Source organism: Notamacropus eugenii, chromosome 2, assembly GCF_028372415.1.
Source record: "Notamacropus eugenii isolate mMacEug1 chromosome 2, mMacEug1.pri_v2, whole genome shotgun sequence".
Classification (NCBI taxonomy): domain Eukaryota; kingdom Metazoa; phylum Chordata; class Mammalia; order Diprotodontia; family Macropodidae; genus Notamacropus; species Notamacropus eugenii.
The window spans coordinates 62,374,162-62,392,431 of NC_092873.1; the positions used below are offsets into that span (position 1 = coordinate 62,374,162).

Below are 18,270 nucleotides of genomic sequence, written 5' to 3' on the forward strand. Positions count from 1 at the left end.
CATTTCTCACTAGGTTTTACCCCTTTGGACTTTTCCATAATGATGCTACCACTTCTTCACTCTCCCCCTCCCCCAATGCCACCTTTCAGCCTCCCTCTGTTACCTTCCCTCAAACACTGGAATCTACTTGAGGGTACTTATTGTTCAATTGTTTCTGTCATGTCTGACTTTTTATGAACCTGTCTGAGGTTTAATTGTTAAAGATCCTGAAGTGGTTTGCCATTTCGTCCTCCATCTTATTTTAGAGATGAGGAAATGGAGAGATTTTCCCACCGTCACACAGCTAGAAAGTGTCTGAGGAAGGATTTGAAATTAGGAAGATGAATCTTCCCGACTCAGATCTGACACTGTATCCACAGCACCCCCTAGCTGCCACTCCTTGAGGTAGGAATTGTCTTTTTTTTTTTTCTTTCTGGGGCAGCTAGGTGGTGCAGTGAATAAAGCACCAGTGCAGAAGTCAGGAGGACCTGAGTTCAAATATCACCTCAGACACTTGACACTCACTAGCTATGTGACCTTGGACAAGTCACTTAACCCCAATTGCCTCATCCTGAGTCATCCTGATGAATATCTATCTGGTCGCTGGATTCAGATGGCTCTGGAGGAGAAGTGAGGCTGGTGACCTGCACAGCCGTCCCTCACTCAAAACAAAGTCAAGTGCAAGTCATGCTATTATTTCTCTGGTGACATGGTCTTCTTCAGCAACGAAGGACGAACACACACACTCTTTTTTTTGCATTTATTTGCTTAGTATAGTACTTAGCACATAGTAGGCAATTACAAATAGAAGTTTATGAGTGACTAAAATTATTTATTTCTTCCTTTTTTAGATATATATTTATTCTGTGTGTGTGTGTGTGTGTGTGCGTGTGTGTATGGATCAGATACTCAGTTAAGTGGTAAGTTCATAATTTTCCTCCCTCTTGATGGTATCGTTTTTATTAGCTTTCTTTTATTCTAAGGAGTATTTCTTAACTTTATTCTTTTCCTTATTCACCTTCCCTTTCAATCTATTTTGAATTTAATGATTTGTGAGTTATGACTTTATTCCTTCTTCATCCTTTTTGGATCTGGGTCTCCCTTTGCATCCTAGGCCATCTTCAGTCATCTTGATGAATATCAGGTAACTGGACCCAGATGGCTCAGGAGGAGAAAGTGAGGCTGGCGACTTTGCACAGTCCTCCCTCACTCAAATCAAAGTCAGCTGCAAGTCATGTCATCATCTCAATATCATGGTCCTCTTCGAAAGCAAAGGAGAAACACAACATCAATCAAGTAAAAGGTTTGTTGTCATTCCTCTAACCAAATTTTCCATGTCTTTATATATTTTGCTCCATGCTTTCTTTTTCTTCTTTGCTTCACTTTTAGAAATAGTAATTTGAGAGAGAAACAATTTTGCACAAAAATAATGTTGTGTGGGAGAAATTATTCCACGTCTCATGTTATTTACCTAATACTTCCCTTTATCCACATCCTGATCAGTTTCCCGTCCAAGTGCAGTTCCATCTCATCCCTGGCTCTATGTCTCCTCTTGCATGACGAGCTGGGTTCCATTTGCCTTCAGGAACTTACAGATTTTCCTTCCTGTGACAGCATATTGCTCTTGGAGGCACAGTGTTCTCTCAGAGAAAGTGACTTGCAAATGAGCAAACTCCCCTCATCCCAGACTTAACCTATCATGAGTTTTCAATCGTTGATCAGAGGTTCATACATCTTCTTTCATTTGAGATATCTTCAGTAGGACTTTATTCAGCAACTGCTATCCCTAGGTTAAGACCCCCGGAGATGTTCTGGCAAATATTTAACAAAATGTTTTCTGGGATACACACACCCACACCCACATACAGACACTCACACACACCTATATTGTATATGTGCATGGCATATTTTATAGTTTAACTTGCACTAGCATTTCTCCATCATTTTAAGTCCAGATAATAAACAAAACATTTAATCAAGTACTGTTTGTAAAGTTTGCCAGTTTCCAAAGTGTAAAGGCTCGTGTTGAAAATTTAACAATTCCTTTCACAAGCTGGTAATAGCTGACTCTAGCATATGCCTTGACAAGACCTCAAATCCCTCCCATCAGTCATCTTTTCATTTCTCCCACAAACTTCCCAACCCCTCACCCAAGACATAGAAATTTCAGTAATTGGTATTTCTTAACTATTCCCAGAGGAAAGTGGTTGCAGTGCATTACCCATTCTACTCTGTATACACCACTACCGCATTCCCCAGGCATGCTGCATCCCATTCTGCAACTCCATCCCGGAGAAAATATTGATTCATTTATAGATGTATCCTGGAGTTTAGTTTATGTTCTTTCAAGTAAGCTTTTCCCCCTTTGCTTCACCTGATTCTTGATGTTGTGATGAAATTTAAGTTTCTTTTTAGCCTTTTCCCCTTACAATATGATCTCTTTCTGTTCCTGTGTCTGTCTGTTTCTCTCTTTCTCTATGTCTCTCTCTCTTCCTTTGTTCCTTCTCTCCCTCTCTTCCTTTCTACTTTCCCTTCATTTCTTTCTTTTTTCTTCTTTCATTATTTCCTTTCTTGCTTGCTCCTTTTTGTCTTTCATTCCTTTCTTCCTTCAGTCTTCTTTATGACTTCCATTCCATCAATTTTTAAACTAAATACATTGTCCTTTGAGTTTTAAAATTCCATTGTCTTTTTTAAAATAATAGCAACTTCCTTAAGTAGCCCTCTCCTTGCCCCTCCTAGAGGGGTATTGGATTGGTCTTAGAGATCAGTCCCAAATAATAAAGGATCTTTTAGAGAATAAATCAGAAAAGGGGAAAATTTTAAAAAAATTTCAATAAAATACATCACAATAGTCGGAAATTATTGTCAATATGCTATACCCATGGACTTTCCTCCTGTGCAAAGGAGTGGGTTGGGTTGTCTTCTTCTTTCACCATGCTTGTTCTGTATAATTTTGCAACATCTGCCCTTGATTGTTTTGTAGTTGTTCTTTCAATTTACGTTATTGTAGTCATGGTGTGAAGTAACTAGGTGGTAAAATAAATAGAGCACCAGGCCTGAAGTCAGGGAGAGCTGAATTCAAATCTAGACTCAACACTTTACTAGTCATGTGACCCTGGCAAGGCTCTTAAATGCTATTTACCTCATTTGTTCATCTATAAAATAGGGACACACTGGACAAGAAAATGGCAAAACTACTCAAGTATTTTTGCCAAGAACACCCCATGGACTTGTCCATGGTGTTAGGTAGAGTTGGACACAACTGAACAGCTAAGTTATTGTGCAGAGTGTTTTGTTGGCTCTGCTTGTTTAATTTTTATCTGATCAATAAAGTCTTTCCCTGTTTCTCTGTATTCATCATATCCATTACTTATTATAGCACAGTAATTTTCAGTTGCCTTCATGTATTACAATTTGCTTATCCTTTACCCAATTAATGGAAATCTACTATGTCTCCAGTTCTTTGCTACCACAAAATGTGATGCTATAAGTATTTTTGTGTAGATGGGGACTTTTTCTTTTTAAAGACCTCCTGGGGCAATATAAGCCAGGTAGTGGAATCTCTAGGTCAAGGTTATAGATATTTTAATCATTTTATTTGCAAATTTCCAAAGTTTTCCAAAATGGTTGCACTCATTCATAACTCCACCAACAATGTACCACGTTTCCACAACTCCCAAAGCTCTTATTATTCTTATCTTTTGTCATCTTTGCCAATTCATCAGATTTGAGACGAAACTTCAGAGTTGCTTTTATTTGCAGTTGTCTTGGTGTTACTGATTTGGAGCATTCTTTCTTATACTTATGTGTATGCAATTCTTTGAGAATTATTTGTACTAATCCTTTGACTTTTTATGTATTAGTGAATGATGAGGAAAATAATCTTTGTAACAAACATGCCAGATAAGAGACTGATATCCATGATAATGGAGCAATTCACTAAATTACTTTACTCAAACTAAAATCTCTTTCCAAATAGACAAATAGAGAAAAAAAGACATGAACAAACAGCTCTCAAAGGAATTTTGCTCTATTAATAACCTTATGAATGTGTGCTACAAATCATTAATAATAAAATAATGGCGAATCCAAATACTTCTAGGAGTTTTCCTTTTGGGGTCACTTTCAGGAAGTGATCGATGAATTCTTTCCATTTCTGTTTTACTCTCTAGTTTCAGAATATCAGGTCAATTTTCCTTGATAGTTTCTTGGAAGATGATGTCTAGGTTCTTTTTTGAATCATGCTTTTCAGTTACATCAGTAACCACTAATTTTTAAATTATCTTTCCTGGATCTATTTTTCAGGTCATTTTTTTTTTTCCACTGAGATATTTCACATTGACTTCTATTTTTTCATTCTTTTGGTTTTGTTTTATAATTTCTTTGTTTCTCATATTAGCTTCCATCTGTTTCATTCTAATTTTAAAAGAACTATTTTCTTCAGTGAGTTTTGAATCTCCTTTTTCATTTGGCTGATTCTATTTCTTCTCCGCGTTGATTTTTTAGACCTCTTTTATCATTTGGATTAGTCTATCTTTAAAGGCGTTATTTTCTTCAGTATTTTGGGGGGCCTTCTTTAGGTAGTGCTTGACTCGCTTTTCATGATTTTCTTGCATCGCTCCCATTTCTCTTCCCAATTTTTCCTCCACCTCTCTTACTTTATTTTCAAAATCCTTTTTTAGCTCTTCCATGGTCTGGGACCATTGCATATTTTTAGGAGATTTTGGGTGTAGATCCCTTGACTTTGACAGCATTCTCTAATGGTACACTTTCTTCATTTCAAAGGGTAGGAGAAAATATCTTTTCACCAAGAAAGTAACCTTCTATAATCTTCCCCTCTCCTTTTGGGACATTTTACCAACCAGTTACTTGACTTTTGAGTCGTTTGTTAACTGGATGGTATACTCTAGGGACCTGTTAGTTCTCAGTTCCTCCAAGGTGGCAGAATCAAGGGAGAAGAGTGTACTCTTTTCCTGGCCTGCTCTCTGGTCTGGGAGAAATCACAAGCACTCTTCTGCCCAGGATCTGTGAGTAAAATTCCCTCTCCAGAGTCTCTACCAGCCCCACCATACTGGTGCTCCTCCTCACCCCAGGACCACCACTCAGGACTGAGACCCAGACCAACAGCTCAATTTCCCTAAGAGTTTTAGGCTGAGGGCTCCAAAAGTGGATGCTGCCACAGTGACTACCACTACTCTGGGGCCAGGCCTGGGAGCAGACCTTGTTTCCCTCTCACTCAGGAGAAAGAACTTTCTCACTGACCTTTGAAGCTCTCTTTGGTGTTTGTGGATTGAGAAATCTCTGGGAAGCAGAGCTGCTATCTGGGTTTTCAGACCCTGAAGTCTGCTCCAGTCCTGTCCATGTTGCATGACCCAGGCTGTGCTCTGCTCTGCTCTGAGCCCAGTGAGATAGACCTTTCCTGTCTTAGGGTGGAAATCTCTTTCACTCTGTCGTTTTGTGACTTCTACTGCTCTATAATTTGTTGAGTCCTTTGTTGCAGGTATTTTATGGTCTCTGAGGGTTGGTCCATCTTTCTACTCCACCATCTTGGCTCCACTTCCTCTTTTTTTCTTTTATTAGAAGAAATGACTCTTTGTGAGGAGGAGAATGTAGAGAGTGATATTTTGGGAGACCTAGACAAAAGCAAGAAAAGTAGACATTTCAAGAATAAATTTGTTTCTTTGCTGCTTCTATTTATTACACCTGATTTATCTTCTAGGGAAAACTTAAAGAAGAGCAATCTCTCTTCCATATAACAATTCTTGAATTTTGTGTAGAAAGTTATTATGTCCTATCCTTAGTCTTTGCCTCTCCAGACCAAATGTCTACAGCATTTCCTATAAGCAGTCCTTACAGGGAATATTTTTGAGTCACTTCATCATCTTGATCATCCTACTTTGGCCACCTTCTGCTTTATCGATATTCTTCACAAAAAGTAGTGCCCAGAATGCAACACACTCTTCCAGATCTAGTCTTCTCATAGTCAGGCACACTGGGGCTAATACTTTCCTATTCTTGTTGAGTTGTTGCAATAGCTTAAAACCATTTCTTAACAGTGAACACAACCAGATGGAGAGCAATTGCTTATTTAAAAGGTAATTATAGTTGGACAAATAGCATCTTCTCATGATGGCACATGAATGGAATAGTTAGTATTCTAACCCCTTTTGGGACAAGGCATCAGCATTTCTTATGTAAAGGAACATGACTTGCCTCCTTGGCCTCCTGGAAACTTGAAATTTGAAAGTAGTATTTTACATTAATAATCCCGTACTTTCTATGGCATCCACGTCATCCTTGGAGATTCCTTTCTACAGTCTTTAGATCTGATGAGTTTCCCATTTTTCAGATAGGAAGACAATATTCATTTTGATTTGGGTGATAATCACTGTCATGTGTGCCTTCTTTCTATTAGACTGGAATTCTCCTGAGAGCAAGAACTCTTTCCACTTTGCAATGTTGTCTACCATCACCCATTTAGGCACACTGATTTTTATTTGCTCTCCTCCAAATCAGAGAAAAAAAATCATCCGAGGAACAAGATTTGTCTGAGTTGATATTCAGCATTGACATGAGCTTTCCATTTAGCAAAATACATTGTCCAAAGCCCTCAAGATTCAAAACCAGTAAGTTGGAAAAATTTGTTTTTAAACCACTGAGCCAGAGTCAGATGGACTGTTAAAAGAGGTCTGACACTAAGAGTCTGGGAACAGATGATCCATCTTATGAATAAAAAGGGAAGTGATAAGAGAGAGTAGCAAGAAAGGTGGACAGTGTGGTGCAATATGAAGTGCACCAGAATTAGACTCATAGGGCCGTAGTCATAAAATAACTATGTATATGATTTTGGGCAAATCACCCAACATTTCTGGGTCCTCCAATTTGTTTTCTGTAATATGAGAGTGATGAACTATGTCCAGTTCAACTTCATATCACTGATCCTGCGACCTATCCGGGTCCTCAGTTTCCTTATTTGTAAAATGAGTAGAATGGACTAGTCACTATCTGAGGTACCTAATGACTCTTACTCTGTGATCCTTTGGTACATTAAGATCCCTTCTAAGTTGAAATCTATCATACTGATGATTCTTTGAGCCTCAGATGTTCTTATCGGTAAAATGAGGTGTTTGGGTTAATGACCTCTAATATACCTTATGATTCTGTTCCTAGAATCCCATGTCACCCAATGTAATCATATAACACAAGAATTTTAACTTTTGCCCACATGGTTAGAGGGTTTCTCAAGTGCTGAGAATAAACTCTACATTAGATAGTTCCTGAAATGAGTGATGCTCCATTAAATGGAGAAAGAGAAGTGAGAAAATCCTTACATGTTGATTTATTAGTCCATAGAAGGTACCACGTTTCCTAAGCTGTTCAAGCTAATATTTTCTTCCTATGAGGCATAATAGCTCTTGCTGCCACACCCAGAGGGAGGTCTGCCTCAGTTTGCCATTCCACAGAATCAGAATCACTGAGTGGCCAAAGAGATAGAGCAACATGATTGACACACTCAACATGGAAGCCAGCTTACTCTTTCCCTCTGAATGACTCCAGTAGTTGATGAAGAAACCCATATAGTACAATAAAAATAGTATAAGGAAGGAAGATACAGCTTTAATGACTCGAACATGGGCTTCTAAGCTTGGGTCTCTGGAACCTGAGGCACTGAGTTGCATCTGTTGGGTATGCCTCCAAAGTGAGGGAATGAGTAGGGAGAAGGAGATCATAGATAGGACGAAAGGAATAATACTTAGCAGGCCAAAGAGGGCCTGGAGCATGAGCAACTTACTTTTCTTCACTTTCTTCACTTGACCCTCTTGGGATACATTTCTCTCCTTTCCTCTACTAAAGGTGATGTCATAGTGATAGTGCATTCTCTCCATAATTGGAAAGATAATAGACAAAGAAATAATCAAAGGGCCCCAAAGAAGCATGAAGACCATCCTGTCAGTTCTCCATTTCATCCAGAGGAAAAGGGGATTAGAGAAGTTAGTGATCTTCAGAAAGTAGAAGATGCTGAGGATAGTGGCAAACCAAATATTTGAATTGTGACTCAGTATCAAGAAGATATCAATTATTCTTACACTGGTGGGTACATCAAAAGAGATTAAAATTAAGTAGCTGTTCCATATTATGACACAAAATAATCCAATTCTGGAGATGGCTAAGCTGACCAGGATGAGATCACCTGGTGGAAGTTTCTTGATGTTGACACAGTGAATGCAATTCACCAAAAATGTGGATGCATTTACCAAAATACCCAATAGAGATTCACCAATTGACAGAGCCGTCAAAATGTTCTCCCCGCTGCTTCGCATGTCACTAGAATGGAGGTTGCTTTGGCAGTTACCACTAATCATAATACTTTTGTTGCAACTCCTGTTATACTAATTCCCAGGCAAAATGAATATGGAATGATATATCCTTCTGATACTTGATGATGCAGTAATTTTCTTTCCTGTCTTTAATAAACATTCTTTCTTATCCAAGAAAATATTTAGTCTCCTGTTAGAAAGTCTTCACTAAGATATCCTCTGCCTTCCCAATAGCTCAGTTAAATGTGTTCAGTCAAGGCACACTCTCTCCTTAGCATTTCTATTTCCCCTGGAGAGGTGATCATGGAAAGGATTAGAATCATATGTTAAGACTTAAATAGGGAGAGGTGATCTTTCAATATTTTCCTCTTTTTGTCTCAGCCTATTTTGTATCCAAACACATGAACTGTGCATGTTGAAGCTCACCCAATGATGTATGAAGTGGGGAATGTAACAAAGCCCTAAATGTAGGGATTATTCTTCATCTTCATCATTTTCCAACATACCGAATATTGATGAAATCACCAGTTGTCCATAAAGTCAAAGTCATGCTGGCTATTTCTGGTGAGTCACTTTTAGGTTTAAAAAATACAAATGAATAGCAATATAATATGCCATTAATCTGGGTGGTTTATGCACCAAGAAATATCTTTCTTTCAGTTTTCATGGCAACTCAGACAAAGCAGCATGCCATGACAATTCTACTATACAGACATAGCCTTAGCATTAGGAAGAAAAGTAGAAACTGTTTGTCAACTGCTATCTTTTTGATGAGTTATCTCTACAATAGACATGTAGAGAAAAATGGTAATAATTCATATTTAAGTCATGTCTTATATTCTCCAAAGTACTTTTTTCGCAGTAACCTTTGAAGATGTGAATTCAAGGGTTATTTTCCTCTTTTTAGTGATCATGGAAGAGTTTTAGAGAGGTGATATGACCTGTCCAATCATCATATGCTGATAGATAGTCAACTAGTAGAAGTAGTCATCTACTTAAAACCTAACTGATTTATTACAAATGCAATATTAGGTGCCATTCTCTTAATCATATTTTCACTTCCTAAACTCCCATTTGATTTTGAATGTTTGTCAGTTCAGCTAAAGAAAGGACCACATTGTCTAGTTCCTTATCTTGCCAGGTGATTTTTGAGAAGGCTGCTAAGGAAATTGAAAAGGGAACGGTTCAATAGTTTGATTTGGAACTGCTAAATTGTCCAAGATTTATAGGCATGCTATAGTAAGGTCAGTATAATTGCTCTGTGCCTGCTGCAAAGGTTTTTACATAGTATTTTCAGCACTCTTGTCTGACACCTTCAACAAGATGAAAACGGCTTCAAGGTCAGCTTCTGTATTGATCGTAATTATTTATCTGAAAAAGCTATAAGCCATCTGGGAGCCAATGTGGCAGAGTGATTTGTAATTGGTATCTCCCTCCCCTTATTAACCTTGACGAGTCCAGACAATATCTCCCCAGGAAAAACCTTGAAACAGTGGGAGCTGGAGAAGGGGTAAATAGTCTCTTAACCCATGAGGCTAGATGGGTTGCTCTTGCTGTGACTGAAGGGGACCAATGAAGGACCAGAGCTATACCAGACAGCCCCCTCTCAGCAAACCTGAACAAGATCCTGAGCCCCAGGCAGGTGAAACCCACAACTGCCAACAACAAGACCCCAGGCGTGCCTCAGCACCCCTGGGGAATTGGGAGGACACTAGCGAAAACGGGATCACAAACAGTTGACCTTTCCTATGCTCTAGCTCAGCAGAGAAGACCTCCTGTGGCCATATCACCCCTCTCCCCCAGTTAACAAGCAAGCCCCAGGGTAACTATAGGAAAACCTAAAAAGACCTCACCTGGCCTCTGCTTTTCAACACCAGCCAGCTCAGCATCAGGTAAACTGCAGCATTTTAGCTTCTAGCTGAAAGAACCAGAGGCCACAATGTACAAAGTCTCAAGTTTTAGGCACAAGAACTGTGGGACAGAGTCCCCTGTTTCCCAGGAAAAGGGTGATTATCATCAATGAGAAGTAAAGCAGAAAAGAAAAGACCATAAAATCATTCCATGGCTTCAAGGATCAAAACACAAATATCAAAGAGGTAAAAACTGAGACTACTCCCATCTAAAACTTCAGAAGGGAATAAGAAGTGGTCTGAAGCACAAAGAGCCATCTTGGAAGAGCTCAGGAAGGATTTTAAAAGTCGAATTAGAGAAATAGAAGAAAAATTGATGAATGACTTTAAAAATATGAAAAGAGAAATAACAGAAGAATTTAAAAGGACCTTTGGACAAATGGAAAAGGAAGCACAAAACCTAACTGGAGAAAATAACTTCTTAAAAGGAACAATTGGACAGATGGAAAAGGAAGTACAAAAGATAGCTGAAGAAAGTAATTTGATAAAAGTTATAATTGGGCAAATAGAAGCTAATGACTCAATGAGACATCAAGAATCAGTCAAACAGAATCTAAAGAATGAAAAGACAGACAAAAATGCAAAATATCTAATTGGAAAAATAACTGACCTGGAAAATAGATCGAGGAGAGAAAATCTAACAATTAGGGTTTATGAGAAAGCCATGATGAGAAAAAAAGGCTGGAAAATATCATAAACGAAATCATCAAGGAAAATTGCCCAGAAGTCCTAGATTCAGAGGGCAAAATAGTCATCTAAAGAATGTCCTGTTCACCTCCTGAATGGTATCCCAAACTAAAAGCACCAAGGAATATCTTTGCAAATTCGAGAACTATGAAGTGAATGAGAAATTACTGCAGAGAGACAGAAAGAAACAATTCCAATATCAAGGAGTGACAGTTAGGATACACAGGACCTTGCAGGTTCTGCATTAAAAGATTGAAGGAATTGGAATATGATATTCTGTAAGGCAAAGGAGCTGGGACTACAACCAACCACTACTTACTAAGCAAAGTTGAACATAATATTTCAGGCAAGGAGATGGACATTCAAAGAAATAAGGGCTTTCCATACTTTTCTGATGAAAAGGTCAGAACTCAATTAAAAAGTTGATCTTCAAACACAGATCTCAAGAGAGGCATAGAAAAGTAAACAGGGGAAAAAAAACTTGTTAAACAATATGGGCAAACTGATTATTTTCCTATAAGGGAAGATGATGCTTGTTAATCTTGAAAATTGTTCATTTATTATGATATATAAAAGGGATTAACATAGATACAGAGAGTGGGTATAAATTAAATGATGTGATGATAACAAATGTGATTTAAGGGTGTGAAAGGATTGTAATGGGTGATGTGAAAAGGAGGAGGCAGAAAAAAATAAATTCCATCACAGGGAGAGGCACAAAAATATATTATAGTAGAGGGAAATAGGGAAAGGAGATGAGTATTATTTGAGAGATACTCTCATCTGATTGGATTCAAGGATGGTACAACAAACTTAATTAAGCATATAAATCTAACTAGCTCTATAGGTAGTAGAAGAGAAAGTGGGAAAGAAAAGGGAGGGGAGGCAGAAAAGGAGGGAAGATGTAGTAAGGGAAAGGGGGACTAAAAGGGACTGGGCTGAAAGAAGGGAGGGAAGACTAAAGGAGGCAGTGGTCAATAATTAAAACTCTATTGTGGAGGAGAAGGGAGAAGGGAGAACTAAAAGTATAAACAGGGGAAAGGGGATGGAAGGAAAGACACAGATAGTAATCATAACTGTGAATGTGAATGGAATGAAGTCTCCCATAAAACAGATGGATGGCAGAATGGATTAAAAACTATAATCCAAAAATATGTTGTTTACAAGAAACACATTTGAAACAAGTACAATCACACAGGGTAAAGGTAAAAGATTGGAGCAGAATATTTTGTGCTCCAGCTAATGTAAAAAAAGCTGTTAGCAATCTCCATCTCAGACAAAGCAAACGCAGAAGTAGATCTAACCAAAAGAGATAAAGAAGGACTATATCCTGCTAAAAGGCACCATAGAAAATGAAGCAATTTCGTTACTAAATATATACGCTCCAAGTGGTATAGCATTCAAATTCTTAGAGGAGAAGTTAAGTGAGTTACAACAAAAAATAGACAGAAAAGCTATATTAGTGGGGGAGCTCAACCCCGCCTCTGAACTTGATAAATCTAACCTCAGAATAAACAAGAAAGAAGTTAAGGAAGTGAATAAAAGTCTGGATAATGTGGATATGATAGATCTTTGAAGAAAATTGAATGGGGATAGAAAGGGATATACCTTTTTCTCAGTGGTACATGGCACATATACAAAAACTGACCATGTAATAGAACATAATAACCTCATAATGTAGTGTAGAAAGGCAGAGACAGTCAATGCATCCTTCTCAGACTATAATGCAATAAAAATTACATGCAATCAAAAGTCATGGAAATATAAAACTAATTGGAAAGTAAACAATCTAATCCTAAAGAATGAATGGGTTAAACAAAAAATTATAGAAACAATAAACAACTTCATTCAAAACAATGACAATAATGAGTCAACCTATCAAATCTTATGGGATATTGCAAAAGCAGTTCTTAGGGGAAGTTTTATATCTTTGAATACTTACATGAATAAAATAAAGAAAGAGGAGATCAATGATTTGGGCATGCAGCTGAAAAAGCTCGAAGAAGAAAAAATTGAAAACCTCCAAGGAATGCCAAATTAGAAATACTGAAAACCAAAGGAGAGATTAATAAAATTGAAATTAAGAAAACTATTGAATTAATAAATAAAGCTAGGAGTTGGTTTTATGAAAAAAAAACAATAAAATTGATAAACCTTTGGTCAATTTGATTTAAAAAGAAGAAAGCAAATTACAAGAATCAAAAATGATATTGAGGGTGAACTAACCTCCAATGAGGGAGAAATTAAAACAATAATTAAATATTACTTTGCCCAACGGTATCCCCATAAATTCGACAATCTAAATGAGATAAATGATTATTTTTTTAAAAAATGTGCATACCCTTTGACACAGCAATATTGCTTCTGGGACTCTATTTCAAAGAGATCACAGAAATGGGAAAGGGTCCTACATGTACAAAAATATTTATAGCGGCTCTCTTTGTGGTGGCCAAAAACTGGAAATCAAGGGGTTACCTATCGAATGAGGAATGGCTGAACAAGTTGTGGTATATGAAGGTAATGGAATATTATTGTGCTATGAGAAAAGATGAACAAGAAGACTTCAGAGAAGCCTGGAAAGACTTCTATGAACTGATGCTGAGTGAAAGAAGCATAACCAGGAGAATTTTGTATACAGCAACAACTATAGTGTGCGAGGAGTTTTTCTGGTAGGCTTAGTACTTCATTGAAATGCATGTACTTAAAACTTTTCCAATGGACTCGAGACAAAATGCCTTCCAATCCAGAGAAAAAAACTATGGAATTGGATCACGGATAGAACCAGATCATTTTCTTTTCTATTATGTTTTGTTTTGTTTTGTTTCATGGTTTCTCCCATTCATTTTAATTCTTGTATGCAATATGTATTCAATAGGAAAGTACTTGTAGAACCTATATTAGATTGCATGCCGTCTCAGGGAGGGAGTGGGAAGGGAGGAGGAAATGAAGGGGATGGGAGAGTAAAAAGTCTAAGATACATGAAAGTGACTGTCGAACACTGAAAACAAATAAAATAATTTAATTTAAAAAAAGAAAAGAAAAAGCTACAAGCCAAAACTAAAGTGGAGAGAGAATTGGGGAGTGATTCTGCTTGCAGATAATTGTGCAATCAATGCATTCTCTGAGACTGAAATGCAATAGATTGTGGATCAATACTCTGACACTTTTAGTAATTTTGGACTGATATTTAACACCAAGAAAACAGAGATTCCCCACCAGTCAACATCACAGCATCCATATGTGTAAACATCAGTTACAGCAAAAGGAATGTTGTGGATAAGTTCACTTACCTTGTCAGCATACTTTCCAAGGGTCTGCACTAAATGATGAGAATTATGCATGCGTTGCCAGAATTAACTCATTGTTTAGGAGGCTCCAAAGTAAGTCATGAGAGAGAATTTGTCTATCAAAACTGAAGTTGTACAGAGCCACAGTGCAGACCTCATGGTTGTATGCTTGTGAAACTTGGACAGTGTATCAGAATCTTGCCAGAAAATTGAAACACATCCATTTGAATTGTCTTAGGATGATTCAGAAAATCACCTGGCAAGGTAAGTTACTAGACAACGAGGTCCTTTCTTGAGCTGAACTGTCAGACCTTTAAACCCTACAGCCAGAGAGATCACCTCCAGTGCACCAGTCATGTTGTTCAAATGGCAAGCTTTTCTAAAAGATTATTTCACTGAAAACTCACAGAAGGCAAGTGCTCATACAAAGCTCAGAAGAAGCATTACATGAACCCTCTTAAGGTCTCTCTGAAGAACCTTGGAATCAATTTGGCAACATGCGAGACATTAGTACAGGATTATTCAGCATGGAGTGCCTGCATCAAAGAAGGCACTATACTTTATGATCAAGGCAGAATTGCAACACTTCAAAAAGAACATGAGCAGCAAAAATTTAGAGACATCTCCAATTCAAATGTTCAAGTGAACTGTTTATGCCCAAACTATGGTAGAGTCACCTGAGCTCAGATTCAGCCACAGTTGGACACACTACACATTCGGCCCAACATAGTGATATCATTTGGTCCTCTTTGAGAAGGAAGACAATCAACATCAACGAATTTTTTGCCTTCTGTCAGCAGCACTGATAAAAAATAAAAAAAAAAAAACACTTGTTCACCTAAGCTTCTTAGTTCTTTGACCAATATTTCATAATTCTGTATTTTAGAAAGAAAGGAAGCATACAATCTTGCATTTCTATAATAGAAAAAATCAAATTAGAGTCTTAGATTACTACAAAGGAGAAAGGAATTTTAGAATGTTCATATTTACTTAGTGAAAAGTACTTAAATATATTAGGAATACTAGCAAAATAAAAAAGGTTGTGGGGAGAAGAATAAATGCCAGTCATCACAGGGCAAAATTCCTATGTATAATAGAAAGGGAATTAAACTTCAGGAGAGATAGGAATGAATATATTAAAGAACAGAAATATAACTTGTTTCATTAATTTACTTTAATAATTAAAATAGATTTTTAGGGTTTAGAGTCCACTCCTTCCTGGTTGCAGAAAGAATGATAAAACGAAAATATCAGAAAAAGTTAATTACATATAATAAGAAATGTGAATGGCCTGAATACTCAAAAAGCTTCAAAATGAATCAAGAAAGAGATCACCAATATGTTGATCAAAGTAAACACATTTAATGCAAAAAAAGATATGTCTAATGTGACGTTAAGAGGTTAATTTAAAATATATAATGCAACTACCAACTCGAAAGTCAGGAGAGGCAATAATGGTATTCACAAAGTGGAATTACAGCCATAAAATATTCAAATGAGACAAATGATGACATTGCACAACAGTGAAAAGAAAACTGAATAATAAATTATAAGTTTTGAATTTACAAGTACCACACCATGAGGCCCTTGAATTCATTAAAGAAACATTCACAAAAGTATAAGAAGAAATTGACAATATAGAAACAGAACACTTCAACATTTTATTATCATAATATGACAAATCAAATACAAAAAGAAATCGATCTGAACTTATTTAGTAACTGTGAAGCAGAATTATATCTTGAAAAAAGTTCTGAATTTGGAATGAGGGAATGTGGATTTGATGCTTACTATCTGTGAAAATTTGATGAAATCATTTCAACTCCCTCAGATTCCACTTTATCATTTCTAAAATGAAGTTAGAACTACCACTAAGGTTCCTTTTAGTCTTCAGGACTATTTTCTTATGTGTTACCAAATACCTGGAACAAGTTAAGTGTCAGAAACAAGGAATACAAGATCTTTTCATGTACATTTGGAATATTCACCAACAAAAATTGATTACATACTAGGTCATGGAGAAATTTTGCCTAGATTCAAAAAGGTAGCAAATTATTGAGAGAATTTGAAAACCACAGCATTTAGAACTAAATAAAAATAATATTAGTAGAAGTTTTGAAAGTACATGGAAATGAGAAAATTCATCAAACAATGATTGTGACAGAGAAGGGAAAAAAAATAAATGAACCAAAACCACACTAATGTTCAACCCCCAAGACTAGCTCTCATTACGATAAAGAAGCAATTATTATTATGTAATGTGGTCCTCAACTTCCCCTCCCAATCCCACACTCACAGTGACTCACTAGATCTCCAGAATTCAATGGCTGCAACTCCCATCAGAGAACTGTAGCCAACCTTGAGGAGAGTAGAGGGGCTTTCTAATAAGCCCTAGTACTATTGATTAATCAACCAGGCTTACTTAGTTTTTAGGAAGGGGTATTTACTAAGAGGTTATTGTAAGAACAATTGGTAGAAAACCTCTCTGTTCTCTCTCCCACAAGTCCATACAGACTAAGTGTGTACAACAGGGGTAACTGGTCTCAAAGCCAAAGCTTATGTAGTTAAAGTGTCGTCACAGCTCCTAGCTACTGGAAATGATTTTTTGCTGATTTATGGAGCACTTACAAAGTGTTCTGTAGGCACAGAGTCGCCTTTTGGCTAGTCTTCTCGTAAGTGTCTTGAATTGCCCTCTCTCAGTGTCCTTATTTTTTCCTTGACTACCAATGCAGACACTGCCTCCAGTTACTGCTATTCTGTGGACATTGTTAGGGTACTAATCAAAATCTAAATCTTGAGGAAAGACTAGTACCTCTGGTGCAAGGGCTGCCAAGCCCTTTCCAGGCTGCTTTCCACTTGTGCCCACCTGATCCACCTAACTCTCACCTATGGCTCCAAGAAGCTATAACACGCTCAGCATCCATACCCCAATAACTTATATTAGCAGATGGGCTAAGCCAGGTTGAGGGTAACTGAGGGTTCCCAAACTAACTGGTGAATTGGGAGGGGAAGAGATGTCTACCCCAAACATATGAAGACTTCCCCTAGTGGAATGGACAGGTGTTCTAATGGCCATGAAGCAACTGAAGCAGGTGTTTTGGAGTGCTTAGAGCTTGGTTAGACATCTAAAATGCCAAGATCATCAACTGCATTTTGAACTATGAACAGTCATCTAGATTCTGTCCTAACACTGGACTGTGATGACTCTGAAAGAGAGATTGAGATTGAGATTTCATGCAACTCTGAAAAAGTCTGATGAGAACATCACATTAACAGAAAAAGAAGGAATAAAAATGGGTAATAAATTCCAATTGATAGATATGAAAGGTTATAACAAAGACTCCTACAATCCATTAGCAGAATGTGAGAAATTAAATTAAAATATTATTAATAATCAGTAAGAGATCCAAATGAATTATTTAGTATGTTGGCATTAGATCTATGGAAACAGTGTAATAAATAGGAAATGTACATTGTTCTTCAAATTCTTCTACAACATTTAAAAAAACAAAGCTAGGCATTTATTCTGTTATACTAAGTAACAAAAATGTCTTGCATAGTTTTATAGAGACAAAATTATATGTGATGTATTTCCAAAACTCAATGTTTAGAACTAAATAATATCTTTAAGTAACAATAGAGGTTTTGAAAAGCAAAACCATCAATGGTTATGAGAAAGAGATATGTATAATAATTGCAGAATATTTAAGTGAAAAGTCTAATACTTTCATCCATATCACTCTACTTTTCTGTAAAATAATGGGGAAAATCAGTGACTTTCAATTGTATTTGAAGTTTGAATATTTTTCCTATAACATAGGAACAGTCCATTGGGTTAAGGAAAAGGTGTGGAGTTATTAGCTTTTTCATAAAAGGAAAAGATAATTTGGAAAAGGGCAGAGAGCAGTAGGATATGTAGAGAAATGGCTGGTGAGCAGCTGGGGTAGATGGCAGGTGGAATAACAAACCAAAACACTGAGAGGGCATTCACATTCTTATATGGAACTGTGCTAGGTGCTAGGGATAGAGACATTCAACAAAATCATGGTCTGCAGCGTCGAGAAGATTTCATTCTACTGGGCTTTATGC

At 37.1% G+C, this 18,270-nt stretch overlaps 1 protein-coding gene across 1 annotated transcript; it reads right to left on the bottom strand.

The window, feature by feature from the left end:
* Window positions 1-7,361: 7,361 nt before the first annotated feature.
* On the bottom strand, window positions 7,362-8,300 carry LOC140522639 (taste receptor type 2 member 7-like). The gene has a single exon (XM_072637983.1). It carries the CDS (start codon window positions 8,298-8,300, stop codon window positions 7,362-7,364), a length of 939 nt encoding a protein of 312 aa, XP_072494084.1.
* Window positions 8,301-18,270: the final 9,970 nt, after the last annotated feature.

What these genes read in the sequence shown, in the direction of transcription:
- LOC140522639 (XM_072637983.1), bottom strand. Translation starts at nt 8,300, where the DNA reads ATGCGAAGCAGCGGGGAGAACATTTTGACGGCTCTGTCAATTGGTGAA.